Here is a 12,944-nt window from a genome sequence, read left to right as displayed (position 1 = left end):
TGATTTCACTTGCCATCCGGCTGGTTAACCGCATGTGGGAGCGGTGCTGAGAGAGAGCCAGCTGGTCCCAAACCCCTTGTCTGCCTCCCCGTCCATCAACCTCGAGTACCTTCTGGTCCCCCCCAGCTAGCAGAAGAACCCTGGCAGGTAGGCCATGCCCGTCTCACCCCAGCCAAGCGCAACTGCCGGCTCCAGGCTGGGGTGTGTATTTAGTGTGGTCAGTCAGGCCACTTCATCGCCACCTGTCCTCTCCACCCTAAAGGGAGGGGCTCGCCATTAGCAAGGGAGTTACTAGTGAGCCAAACATCTAAAATCTCCTGGTCCTGACTCCAAAGTCCTGCCACCCTGCACCACAAATTAATCTCCATCCCCCTACTTGCCCTGCTTGACACTGGCACAGAAGACCTGGATCTGGATCCTGGATCTGGAGTTAGCATCCCAGACTGGCCTCCCCGTGGAACCTCTGAATCCCCCAGTGATGGTCAATGCGCTGGATGGCAGGTTCTTGGCCAAGGTCACTCATCATACCACTCCACTGCTTCTGGTCCTCTCTGGTAACCACCAGGAACGAATCCAGTTCAAACTCATCACCTCCCCAAGCACCACCTAGTTTGGGTCACTCTTGGTTAACAGAGCACAACCCCCAAATAGACTGGTCTGCCAGGAGGGTCATCAATTGGAGTCCCTTCTGCCTCTCTGCTTTCCTGAGATCTGACCTTCCACCCATTGGGGTCACTAGGGCACCTATTACCCTAAATCCTCAAGACCTCTCAGCCGTAGCCCCTGACTATCATGACCTAGGTGAGGCCTTTAGCAAGGACCGGGCCCTCTCACTACCACCTCACAGGCTGTACAACTGTGCCACTGACCTCCTTCCTGGGGCCACTCTGCCCTGAAAGGGGAGCCATGAAGAAATACACTTCGGAGTGTTCAATAGCCCCCTGGGCCACTTCGTATACCCGGCGATGTGATTCGGCCTCACCAATGCCCTTATCAATGACATTCTCCATGGTTTCCTGAACCAGTTCGTCTACCTGGACAATGTACTAATCTTCTCTCACACCCTGTCTGAGTAAACCCTTCATGTTCGTCAGGTCCTGCAGAGATTACTTGAGAAATGCCTGTTTGCCAAAGCTGAGAAGTGCGAGGTTAATGTTAATTCTGTCAGGTTCCTGGGGTTCATCATTGAGAGTGGGCAGATGAGGGCTGACTGCTGAGAGGATCCAGGCTGTTATCGAGTGGCCCTGACCTACCAACCGGAAGCAGCTCCCATGTTTCCTGAGGTTTGCTAATTTCTACCGCCGGTTCATTTGGGACTACAGCCAAATGGCAGCACCACTCACTAGGCTCACCTCTACCTCTGCTCTCTTTGTGTGGACCCCTGAGGTCGAGTCCACCTCCACCAAGCTTAAGGAGCTGTTCACCTCAACCCCTGTGCTGATTCAGCCTGACCCCACACAACAGTTCATTGTAGAGGTGGAAGCCTTTGACTCTGGTGTGGGTGCGGTGCTTTCCCAGCAATCCGGCCTGGACCAGAAAATGCATCCCTGTGCTTGTTTCTCTTGCCGCCTCTCACCAGCAGAGCGCAACAACTACGTGGGGAATCAGGAGTTGCTAGCCATTAGGTTAGCCTTGGAAGAGTGTAGGCACTGGCTTGAGGGGGATGAGGAACCATTTATTTTCAGGCGGTTCAACTTCACGATCACCTACCACCCTGGCTCCAAGAATATTAAGCCCAATGCCCTCTCTCACTAGTTCTACTCTGAAGAAGAGGACACTTCTGAGCCCAACCCAATCATCCCTCCGGCCTGCATGTGGGGTCAGTCACATGGAAGATTTGAGTCCATAGTTTGGAGAACACAACACACCCAACCAGACCCAGGTAATGAGCCTTCTGGCCGCTTGTTCGGTCATCCTGGCTCCAAATGCAACAACACCTCTGGTGGCCTACAATGGATGCTGATGCCCGAGCATTTGTCACCGCCTGCTCCGAGTGCGCCCGTAATAAAGCCCTACACCACCCGCCAGCTGGCCTACTACAACCCCTGCCTATTCCCAGTCACCTCTGGTCACACATTGCCTTGGACTTCACCTCTGGTCTACCCCCTTCCCAAGTTAACACCATCATCCTTACCATAATAGACCGGTTCTTGAAGGCAGTACATTTCGTGGCCCTTCTCAAGCTCCCACGACACGGCATCCACAGGATATTGTCTCTGACCTCGGGCTGCAATTTGTTTCTCAAGTCTGGAGGGCATTCTGTAATGCTCTTGGAGCCACCATCAGTTCGTCCTCTGCATTCCACCCCCAGACCAATGGACAGGCAGAGCAGGCCAACCAGGAATTGAAAGCTGTGCTGCGGTGTGTCATGGCATATAACCTCTCCACCTGGAGCTCTGGTACCCTGGGTAGTATATGCCCCCAACTCCCTGACCAGCACTGCCACTGTCAAGTCCCCCTTTGAGTGTTCCCTGGGTTACCAGCCTCCCTTATTCCCTATCCAGGAGAACAGCATTGGGGTCCCCTCCATGCAAGCCCAACACTGCCTTTGTTGCAAGGTATGGAGAGAGACCCGTTCCACCCTGCTCCACCAAACCCAATCGCATCTAGCTGAGTGCCATCGGGTTCCCGCAACCAACTGCCAACCAGGTCAGAAGGGATGGCTTCCTGCCAAGGATATCCCACTGAAGGCATAGGCCAGAAAACTCTCACCCCAGTACTTAGGCCCATTCACCATTGACAGCATTATTAATCCTACAACAGTTAAACTCAAGCTCCCCAGGTCCCTGCGCATCCACCCCACCTTTCACGTCTCCCAGCTCAAGCCAGTTCATATCAACCGCCTGAGCCCTCCATCTGACCCCCCTCCACCCACCCGGCTTGTGGATGATCACCCTGCCTACACCGTCAGGAGACTGCTGGATGTGTGCCGTAGGGGAAGGGGCCTGCAATATGTGGTGGAATAGGACGGTTACAGACCAGAAGAGCAGACCTGGATACTATGGTCCCATATTCTGGACCCCTCTCTCATTCAGGAATTACACTGGGCCCACCCTGACAAGCCTGGCAGGTCGCCTGGAGGCTTCCATTGAGAGGGGGGTACCATCAGAAGCTAGTGCATTTTCCTGTGTTCCCTGTTTTTCCCTTCTGCATGTTTCCAGTGTTTTCTCTCCCTTGTGTTTGTTAGTGTGTGCATTTCTCTGGGCATAGCAATCCACATCTCGGGTCATCTGACTGAATCGTGGACTCTAATGACCTCGATGACACTAACGCTTAGGCTGTGTGCTTGTCTTTCACGCGGCGGACCACAGTTCGAATCCCAATGCCAACAATTCATTATCTCACTCCATTCCCATTCCACCCAAGGAGCTACAATAAATGCTGTTAACCTTCAGCCTGTGTCTGTGTTCTGTGTTTGGGTAATCTCGCCTCTGGGTTCAATTCTAACAGATAGATCAAAAAATAGATGCAGAATAGTATGTCTGAATTAATGGACAGATATTAACATGGGTAGAACAGATGAAAATGCTAGATACATGGATAGATAGGTGAACAGCTGGACTGATGTTTATAGAGAGAGGTTCATACAGTGTACGTCCACCAATATGCTGACATTGGTGCTGCCCACAGCGTTGAACACCTGGCAGGAAACAGGCTCAGTGAAGAACGAGTGATCAGCTGTAGTCACGAACATACTCTCCCTTGCTCCTTCCAGGATTACTCCACCTTTAGCCCACCTATAACCAGGGTTGGGAGGGTTACTTTAAAAATGTATTCCGTTACATTTACGAATTACTTATTAAAAAATGTTATCAGTAATCCAAGTATCGAGAAAAGTAAAGAGAAAAGCAATATGATCTAAAATACTTTTATTTAGAGCATAAGAACATGTTCAATGTTTGGATTTGTTTTACAGTAAATAAATAAATAAAAGATTACTGTCCCTGATGCAGGTAACATTACATCACAAAAGCATTTCAGTGAACAATTTGTGTTCATTTCTACCAAATTAACTTTGTCCAAGATTTATTTTATTTAATCCTGAGAGTATTCCCATTTTTTACAAAATGTACCTGTAATCTGATTATTTTGTTTTTTGACATAACTGTAATGGATTGCCAGTGTTTTTGTATCCTGATTACGTACTGCCATTACGTGTATTCCGTTACTCCCCAAGCCTACCTATAACACAGTCATTTGACACTCTGTTTCACTCCCTTCATGAGTTCTCCATATTTAGCTACATACAACTCAATCAAACACACACTTACCTGTAGCCCATGATAGGAGGGTTGGCTGTAGCTTGGCATGTAAATGTCACTCTTTCTCCCTCTAGAACTGAACGAGGCTCAATCGATAATAAAACTGTGGGAGCATCTAGAAAGAGAAAGATAGAGAGAATTAAACAAAAATAAGGAAACCTGTTATATTTTATTCCTAACCAGGATAAGACTATTAGAGGAAAATACATTTAGGTCCATAAGTATTTGGACAGTGACACAAATTTTGTAATTTCACCACCATGATGGATTTGAAAAGAAAGCAATCAAGATGTGATTGAAGTGTAGACTTTCAGCTTTAATTCAAGGGGTTTAATAAAAATATTGCATTAACCGTTTAGAAATTATGGACTCCCTCCATTTTCACAGGCTCTAAAGTAATTGGACAGACTAACAGTCATAAATATTAGGATTATTTTTAATACTTGTATGCAAATCCAACTATGCCTACTCAGCGTGGCTCAAGGTCCCGTTCCAGAACCTTCAGACTAACTATCCCTCAATGGTGGAATGAACTTCCAACCTCAATCCGGACAGCAGAATCTGTCACTATCTTCAAAAAACAGCTGAAGACCCACCTCTTCCGTGAACACCTAACTAACCTCTAAAATGCCAACCCCACATTATCCTTTAAAAAAAACCAAAAAACTTACTCTGGCACTTACATCTCTACACTGTGCACTTTGCTTTTCTAGAACTCAATTAAAATATCTTGTATGGTAGCACCACTTGTATTGTTCTCTGCTTTGCTTGTATTTCCTCATTTGTAAGTCGCTTTGGATAATAGCTTCTGCTAAATGAATAAATGTAAATGTAAATCCTTTGCTGTCAATGACTCTGGAATCCATAGACATCACCAAATGCTGAGTTTCTTCCCTTGAGATGCTTTGCCAGGTCTTAACTGCATAAAAGCATGCTCAATTGGGTTGAGGTTATCTGACATTTAAGAACTTTTTTTTTTTTTGCCCTATGAAGCCCTTGGATGATTTTGCGGTATGTTTTGGGTCATTATCCGTCTGTGTTGTGAAGTGCAGTCCTATCAGTTTTGCAGCATCTGACTGAATCTGAGCAGAAGGTATAGCTCTATATGCTTCAAAATTCAACCTGCTACTTCTATCAGCAGTTACATCACCAATAAACACCAGTGACCCAGTTCCATTGGCAGCCATACATGCTCATACCATAACACTTCCTCCACATGTTTTGACAGATGATGTAGTATGCTTTGGAACACAAGCCTTTCCTTTCCGTCTCCATACTCTTCTCTTCCCATCATTCTGGTACAAGTTAATCTTGCATCAGAACTGGTTGGGCTTTTTATAGAGGTTTTTTAAGCAAACATAAACGTCTGTATTTACATTCATGAAAGTGTCTCTTGATTGTAAACTTTGACAATGATTCGCCTACTTCCTCCAGGGTGTTCTTGACTTGGCTAGATGTTGTGAAGGGGTTTTTCTTCAACAAGGAAATAATTCTGCATTCATCCATTTTAGTTGTTTTCCATGGTCTTCCAGGCCTTTTGGAGTTGCATAGCTCACCAGTGCATTCCTTCTTTTTAAGAATGTACCAAATTGTTGATTTGGGCACTCTTAAAGTTTCTGCTTTCTCTCTGATAGGTCTGTTCCCTTTCAAAGGGAACTTTGACGTTGCATTAAGCATAACAGTATGGGAATGCCTTGCGTGCGTGACCGGTATCTGAAGCTTGTGTAAAATTATGCCTCTACTTATAGGCCTGCCATGATCAGGTGATGTGGCAATTAATCGTGTCGCATGATATATATATATGGCACCTGTGAACCATGCCGCCAACCTTATTATCTTCAGCGAGACTGCATGTCTGTTGTTTGTGTGACAAAAACGCTTCATTTCTACTCAATATTTTCTCAAAATCTCTAAACTTTTCTATCCCTTTTTTAGAGGAAAAAAAAAGAAAAGAGAGGGAAGTAATGAGCAAGAAAGAATTCAGGAAGTGTGTTACGGCTTGCTCCCGTTTCATCACGGGGAAAAGTGCACACTTTCTGGGTGAAGTGTTTAGGAGTGTAGCATGCGATGGCAGCCTCGAGAGGCTGCGCATGGTAATGCCTACATTAAGCAGCTCGGCTCGCGACTCGCGTTCTTCCCAGAAGCCGAAGCGAGTTGGGTTTCAGAGCCTCGCGGAAATGGGCCGGCCGCTGCCAAGGCAGCTGCCAAGGCAGCTAGCCGTCTCAGGTTCGGGGGATCTCTTATGGATCCGGAAGAGGAGCCGGAGATGAGCGCTGCTCTATCTCTTGCTCTGCCTACCGGGTTCGGCTCTCCGCTGGATTTTGGAGCTCGCGTCGCGACTCCTCCTTCCGCTATGGAAAGCCGAAAGGGGAAGGAAAAAAACTCACACAAAAATAATAGTAATAATTTCTCTCTGAAGGAGCCAGAAGGATGTGCTAAAAACTGAGAGCAGCAAATAAAGGGCTGCTTGACATCGGCTGCCCACCCTGTGATGTTGCAGGCTTTCTGCCCTCCTCCGTTCCTCACACCGGAACAAGAGAGAATGCACCTGCTGTGTCCAGTAAGGGCTCTCTGTACTTACGTCCACTGCTCCGGCCAGTGGCGTAAATCGGAGCAGCTGCTGGTCTGCTTTGGCGGCGACAGTAAAGGTGATGCTGTGTCAAAGCAGCACTTCTTGAATTGGATAGTGGAAGCAATATCTGGTGCACATGTGGCCGAGGTCACATCTGTACAATGTTCCCCCCATCGCTCTGCTCCCACAAGTTCTAGCAAGAGTTCGCCAAGACAGTCTATGTCTGCTGCTAGTAGCACCTTATTGGCCAGCTTGAATATGGTTCTGAGAGATAATATCCCTGCGAGATGGCACTCCTTGGGAGATTCCCATCTGCAGGGATCCACTGTAGACCCAGTGAACTGCGCAATAGCTACAGTCCTGGAGTTCTTACAAGAACATTTCTCAGTGGGGTGGGCTCCTTTTACAATCAGGGTTTACATGGCTGCCATTTCGGCCAGCCATGCCCCTGTTGATGGAGCCTCTGTGGGGCAACATCTTCTAACTTCGAGGTTCATGCGTGGTGTCAGGCGGCTGAGGCCCATCTGCAGGCCGCGCATACCTTCCTGGGACCTTTTGTGGTCCTGGAAGGTCAGTCAGGTGCCCCATTTGAGCACGTAGAGTGGATCTACTTTCTCAAGCCGGAGGGCTGATTTATCACCCTTGGCAAGAACTATGGAAACTGTGGGTCTGGCCCCTGAGGGGCACCAGCTCATAGATTCTGGTCTCACAACTGAAATTGTAGAGACCATGTTAAATGCTAGAGCACCGTCCACAAGGAAATTGTATGCACTCAAGTGGCAGCTTTTTGTCTTGTAGTGTGAGGAACGTCAGCTAGACCCAGTGAACTGCGCAATAGCTACAGTCCTGGAGTTCTTACAAGAGCATTTCTTAGTGGTGTGGGCTCCTTCTACAATCAGGGTTTACGTGGCCGCTGTTTCGGCCAGCCATGCCCCTGTTGATGTGGGGCAACATGTGGGGCAACATCCTCTAACTTTGAGGTTCATGCGTGGTGTCAGACGGCTGAGGCCCATCTGCAGGCCGCGCATACCTTCCTGGGACCTTTCTGTGGTCTTGGAAGGTCTGTCAGGGGCCCCATTTGAGCCCTTAGAGGCAGCCTCTGAGAAGCTTCTGACTCTAAAGGTAGCTCTTCTGCTGGCCCTGACATCTCTCTATCGAGTGGGAGATCTACAAGCTCTCTCTGTTGCCTCTTCCTGCCTTGACTTTGCCCCTGGATTAGCCAAGGCCTTCCTGTATACTAGGCCGGATTATATTCCTAAAGTGCCTACATCAGCTGCCCACCCTGTGGTGTTGCAGGCTTTCTGCCCTCCTCCGTTCCTCACACCGGAACAGGCGAGAATGCACCTGCTGTGTCCAGTAAGGGCTCTCTGTACTTACGTCCACCGCTCCGGCCAGTGGCGTAAGTCGGAGCAGCTGCTGGTCTGCTTTGGTGGTGAGAGTAAAAGTGATGCTGTGTCAAAGCAGCGCATCTCGAATTGGATAGTGGAAGCAATCTCTATGGCTTATGAGGCGTGCGGTCTCGCCATGCCTCTGGGCATAAGAGCTCATTCCACTAGGGCAGTTGCCTCCTCGAAGGCTTTGTCCAAAGGGGTATCCTTGCAGGATGTGTGTGCGGCTGCAGGGTGGTCTACGGCACACACATTCATTTGTTATTACAGCCTGGATATTCATTCCACCCCGGGCTCGAGTGTCTTGCAGTGACCCTCGGGCTTGGGTATTTTTGAACAGGCCGTACCCTCGGTATGACGGAGTGGGTATTCCCGTTCCCATACTGTTATGCTAAATGCAACATTGAAGTTCCCTTTGAAAGGGAACGTCGGGGTTACGCATGTAACCCTGTTCCCTGAGAAGGGAACGAGATGTTGCATAGCACTGTCATACCAGGGCAGGCCTGTGAATTGCGTCTTCGCTTCAGATAATAGAGGCTGGCGGCGTGGTTCACAGGTGCCATATATATATCATGCGACGCGCTTAATTGCCACGTCACCTGATCATGGCAGGCCTATAAGTAGAGGCATGATTTTACACAAGCTTCAGATACCGGTCACGCGTGCAAGATGTTCCCATACTGTTATGCTAAATGCAACGTCTCATTCCCTTCTGAGGGAACAAGGTTGCATGCGTAACCCCAACGTTTTGTTTCAGCCTAATAATGGCCTTCTTCACTTTCATCAACACCTCTTTGGACCCCATATTGAGAGTTCTCGTGAACAGCTATCAAATGCAAATTTGAGGCTTGGAATCAACTCCAGACATTTTATCTCCTTAATTTGTCATGAAATAAGGAGGAAACAGGCCACACCTGGCCATGAAACTGCTTATCAGTTAATTGTTCAATTATTTTTGAGCCTGTGAAAATGGAGGGACTATGTAATAAATGACTAATTCCAAAACGATTAATGCAATATTTTTGTTAAAAAAATAAAGAAAGCAGAAAGCAGGAATGTTGCTATCCCAGTCCTGTACAGACTAGAACAGGGAAAAACACTGAACTGTGCAGTGCAGCAGTACTTCAGCACTGAGAATAAGAACACACACACACTCACTCACACACACACTAAACACAAACACACAGAGACTCACGGTGCACGTTGAGTGTGACACTGGCTTGTTTGCCCAGTGGCACAGCCAGATTGGAGGCGACACAGGTAAAGTTGTGTCCAGTGTCTGTGTCTACTGGTTGAATAGGCAGAAAACTGCGTGTAGTTACTCGCTTCCTGTCAGGTAAAACCTCCTGAAAGAGATGAGAAAGATGTGTGTGTGTGTGTGTAAGAGAGAGAGAGTCATATTAATATAGTTACATTATACCTCAAACTCAAATGTCTTCAACGTATAGTGAAAACAATAGTGAACAGCCATGCTGTTCCAATACTTTTGGAAGAGATTGTATGTGTGTCTTTGTTACCAGTTGATACCAAGCCTTAGTACTCTGCTACTCTATTTTGATCCCTGTTCTGATTCTTGCCTTGCCTATTTTATTTACATTTACATTTATGGCATTTGGCAGATGCCCTTATCCAGAGAATCTTACATTTGTCTCATTTATTCAACTGAACAGTTGAGGGTTAAGGGCCCTGCAGTGGAAGCTTGTCAGTGCTGGGATTTGAACTTATGACTTTCTGATCAGTATCCAATGTCTTAACCACTGAGCTACCACTGGTGGTAGCTTTCCATCAATAATATCTGGTTTTGTGAGTAAGATTTGTGGAAGGATGTTTCATATGTAAATATCTATGTAAAAGTTAAATTTTAATACATTTTACATTTATTCATTTAGCAGATGGTTTTATCCAAAGCAACTTACAAATGAGAAAATACAAGCATAATAGTTTTAAAAGTTTTCTGACTAACTGATATTAGTTTGTGTTGTCTAACATTACCTGAAAGAGTATTAGCTAAGTTAGTTGGCCAGCTGTCTCTGTAAAAATTAGCTAGCCATGTTATTTTGCTAGATTTGACTGTTTATTGGTAAACTTCATAATATTGTGGGGAAACATCATTGTCACATTTATGAGTGTATAAGGAACTAAAAGTCATTGTACAGTGTATATAAAAAGTCTACACACACAGCAGGTTTTTGTGATGAGAAAAAATGAAACAAAGATAAATTATATCGGAACTTTTGCACATTTATGGTAAAAATTACAACTTATGCAATGCCACTTTAAACCAAAGTGACATTTCAGGAAAGAAAACTGCATAAGTATACACACTTTGAACTAATAGTTGAAGCACACATTGATTTTATTACAGCACTCAGTCTGTTTGGATAAGAGTCAATCAGCTTGGCACATCTTGACTTGGGAATAGTTTCCCACTCTTCTTTCCAAAAAGGTTCCAGATCTGTCAAATTGCGAGGGTACCTCCTGTGCAGAGCCCTCTTCAGGTCCCTCCACAGATTTTCTATAGGATTCAAGTCTTGGCTCTGGCTGGGCCATGCCAAAACATTTATCTTTTTTTTTTTTTTTGCTGAAGCCATTCTTTTGTTGATTTGGATGTGTGCTTTGGATCATTGTCCTGCTGAAAAGTGAACGTTCTCTTCATTTTCAGCTTTCTAGCAGACGCAAGAAGGTTCTGTGCCAAAATTGACTGGTACTTGGACCTATTCATGATTCCCTCCACCTTCACTAAAGCCCCAGTTCCAGCTGAAGAAAAGCAGCCCCAAAGCATGATGCTTCACCATGTGTATGGTGTTCTTTTGCTGATGTTGTATGTTATTTTTGTGCCAACCATACTTTTTACAATTTTGGGCAAAAAGTTCAATCTTGGTCTCATTAGACCATAGCACACTTTTCCACATGGTTTGGGGAGACTGGATATATGCTTTTGCTACGTTTAGCTGGGCTTGGATGTGTTTTTTCATCAGAAAAAGGCCTGCATCTTGCCACCCTGCCCCATAACCCAGACAGCTTAAGAATATGGGAGACAGTTGTCACATGTAGGGAGCAACCAGTACTTGCCAGAAAGAGCTGCAGCTCTTTTAATGTTGTTGTAGGCCTCTTGACAGCCTACCTGACCAGTTTTATCTTTGTCTTCTCAACAATTTTGGAGGGACATCCTGTTCTTTATGTCACTGTTGTGCCATATTTTCTCCACTTGTTGATGACTGTCTTCACTGTGTTCCATGGTATAACTAATGCCTTGGAAATTTTTTTGTAGCCCTCACCTGAGCAATACCTTTCAACAATGAGATCCCGTTGATTCTTTGTAAGCTCTTTGTGACCCATGCCTCTTGTAGTAGCATGCAACCAAGTAGATATCAGAAAAGTCCTACAAGAACAGCTGAGATTTATTTGGAGTTAATCAGAGTCACTTCAGGTGAAGACAGGTGTGCAGTGAACTTGATGATTCGTTGATACTGAAAACAGTCACATACATACTCCAATTATGAAATGTGTGCACACTTATGCAATAAGGTTATTAGGTTAATTTTTTAAATATTCTTTTCTCTGAAATGTGTTACTTTTCAGTGGCATTGCATAGGTTGTAATTTTAACAATAAACCTCTGATATGATTTATCTTTGTTTATTTTTTTATACCACAAAAAACGTGCTGCTTTAACAGGAGTGTATAGACTTTTTATATCCACTGTATATATTATGGACTCCTTATACATTTTTTGTCAGATTGTAAATGTAAAAAATGCTTTATATTAATATAAACAGATATTCTCTGTGTGTGTGTGTGTGTGGGTGTACCCACAGTGCTAGTATGAGCTCCTTCCACTATAACTCCATCTTTGTACCACTCTATTGTCGAGAGTGGTTTGGCCCCTCGCGACACACATGTCAGGTTATACGAGATTCCTGCTGTCAACAAAATCTCTGGAGCCCCTTCTATCACTGGATCATCTGGGGGAACTAATAAGGAAGAACAAGAGATTATCACACTTAGTCATCACATTCTAATTTGTCACATATTCACTCACAGGCTCCAAAGAGGCATATGAAGATAATATGATATCATATATTGATATCATATATCAATTTTTGATATATATATATATATATATATATATATATATATATAAAATCATATATCAAAAATTGATATATGATATCAATTTTTAACAAATAAAATATTTTTATTATAGACCACTAAAACATTTAGTTTGTCTACATTCAGTAGTTTGGATGTGGAATATGTGGTGGACTATGAAAACCCTTCACATGGTCACATTTAGATTTTTCTATTATCTATAGTTCTGATAATTACAGGTTTCCCTGAACTGAAATATGCTTCTCTTTCACATGCATCTAAAACACAAAGTTTTAAACAGATTTGAAGCATTTTGAAGCATTCTGCTTACCCCCAAAAATGAAAAAGAGGAAAATTGCATTGCAATTTCACTTAGACAACCTACTTAGCGCTACATTATTTAACTTAATTTACTTATTGAAAAACATTACTATTAATTAAAAAAAAAGTTTACAAGGAAATGAGATATAATTTAAGTTTATAAATATTAATTGATTAGGCTTACTGTATTTCCATTTCACTATGGCATGTAACTATCCAAGAATTGGTCATACTGTGAGAAAATTACACCTGGCTAGCAAGGTTTTAGACATCTTTATGCAAACTGTGCAGTCACTGATGCTTTTAAAAA

At 44.6% G+C, this 12,944-nt stretch overlaps 1 protein-coding gene across 3 annotated transcripts in view; it reads right to left on the bottom strand.

The window, feature by feature from the left end:
* kirrel1b (kirre like nephrin family adhesion molecule 1b) overlaps positions 1–12,944 on the bottom strand; it is a 98,553-nt gene that overhangs the window by 32,504 nt on the left and 53,105 nt on the right. For all 3 annotated transcript variants that reach the window (XM_053651234.1, XM_053651236.1, XM_053651237.1), the window contains exons 4-7: positions 12,038–12,195; positions 9,418–9,568; positions 4,272–4,377; positions 3,589–3,737 (exon numbers count right to left, since the gene is read on the bottom strand). In XM_053651234.1, the coding sequence (XP_053507209.1) occupies positions 3,589–3,737; positions 4,272–4,377; positions 9,418–9,568; positions 12,038–12,195 (564 nt within the window). The remainder of the gene's footprint in view (positions 1–3,588; positions 3,738–4,271; positions 4,378–9,417; positions 9,569–12,037; positions 12,196–12,944) is intronic.

Source organism: Ictalurus furcatus, chromosome 20, assembly GCF_023375685.1.
Source record: "Ictalurus furcatus strain D&B chromosome 20, Billie_1.0, whole genome shotgun sequence".
Classification (NCBI taxonomy): Eukaryota; Metazoa; Chordata; class Actinopteri; order Siluriformes; family Ictaluridae; genus Ictalurus; species Ictalurus furcatus.
The sequence above is the reverse complement of the archived record's forward strand: the minus strand, read 5'-3'. Positions and strand labels throughout refer to the sequence as shown.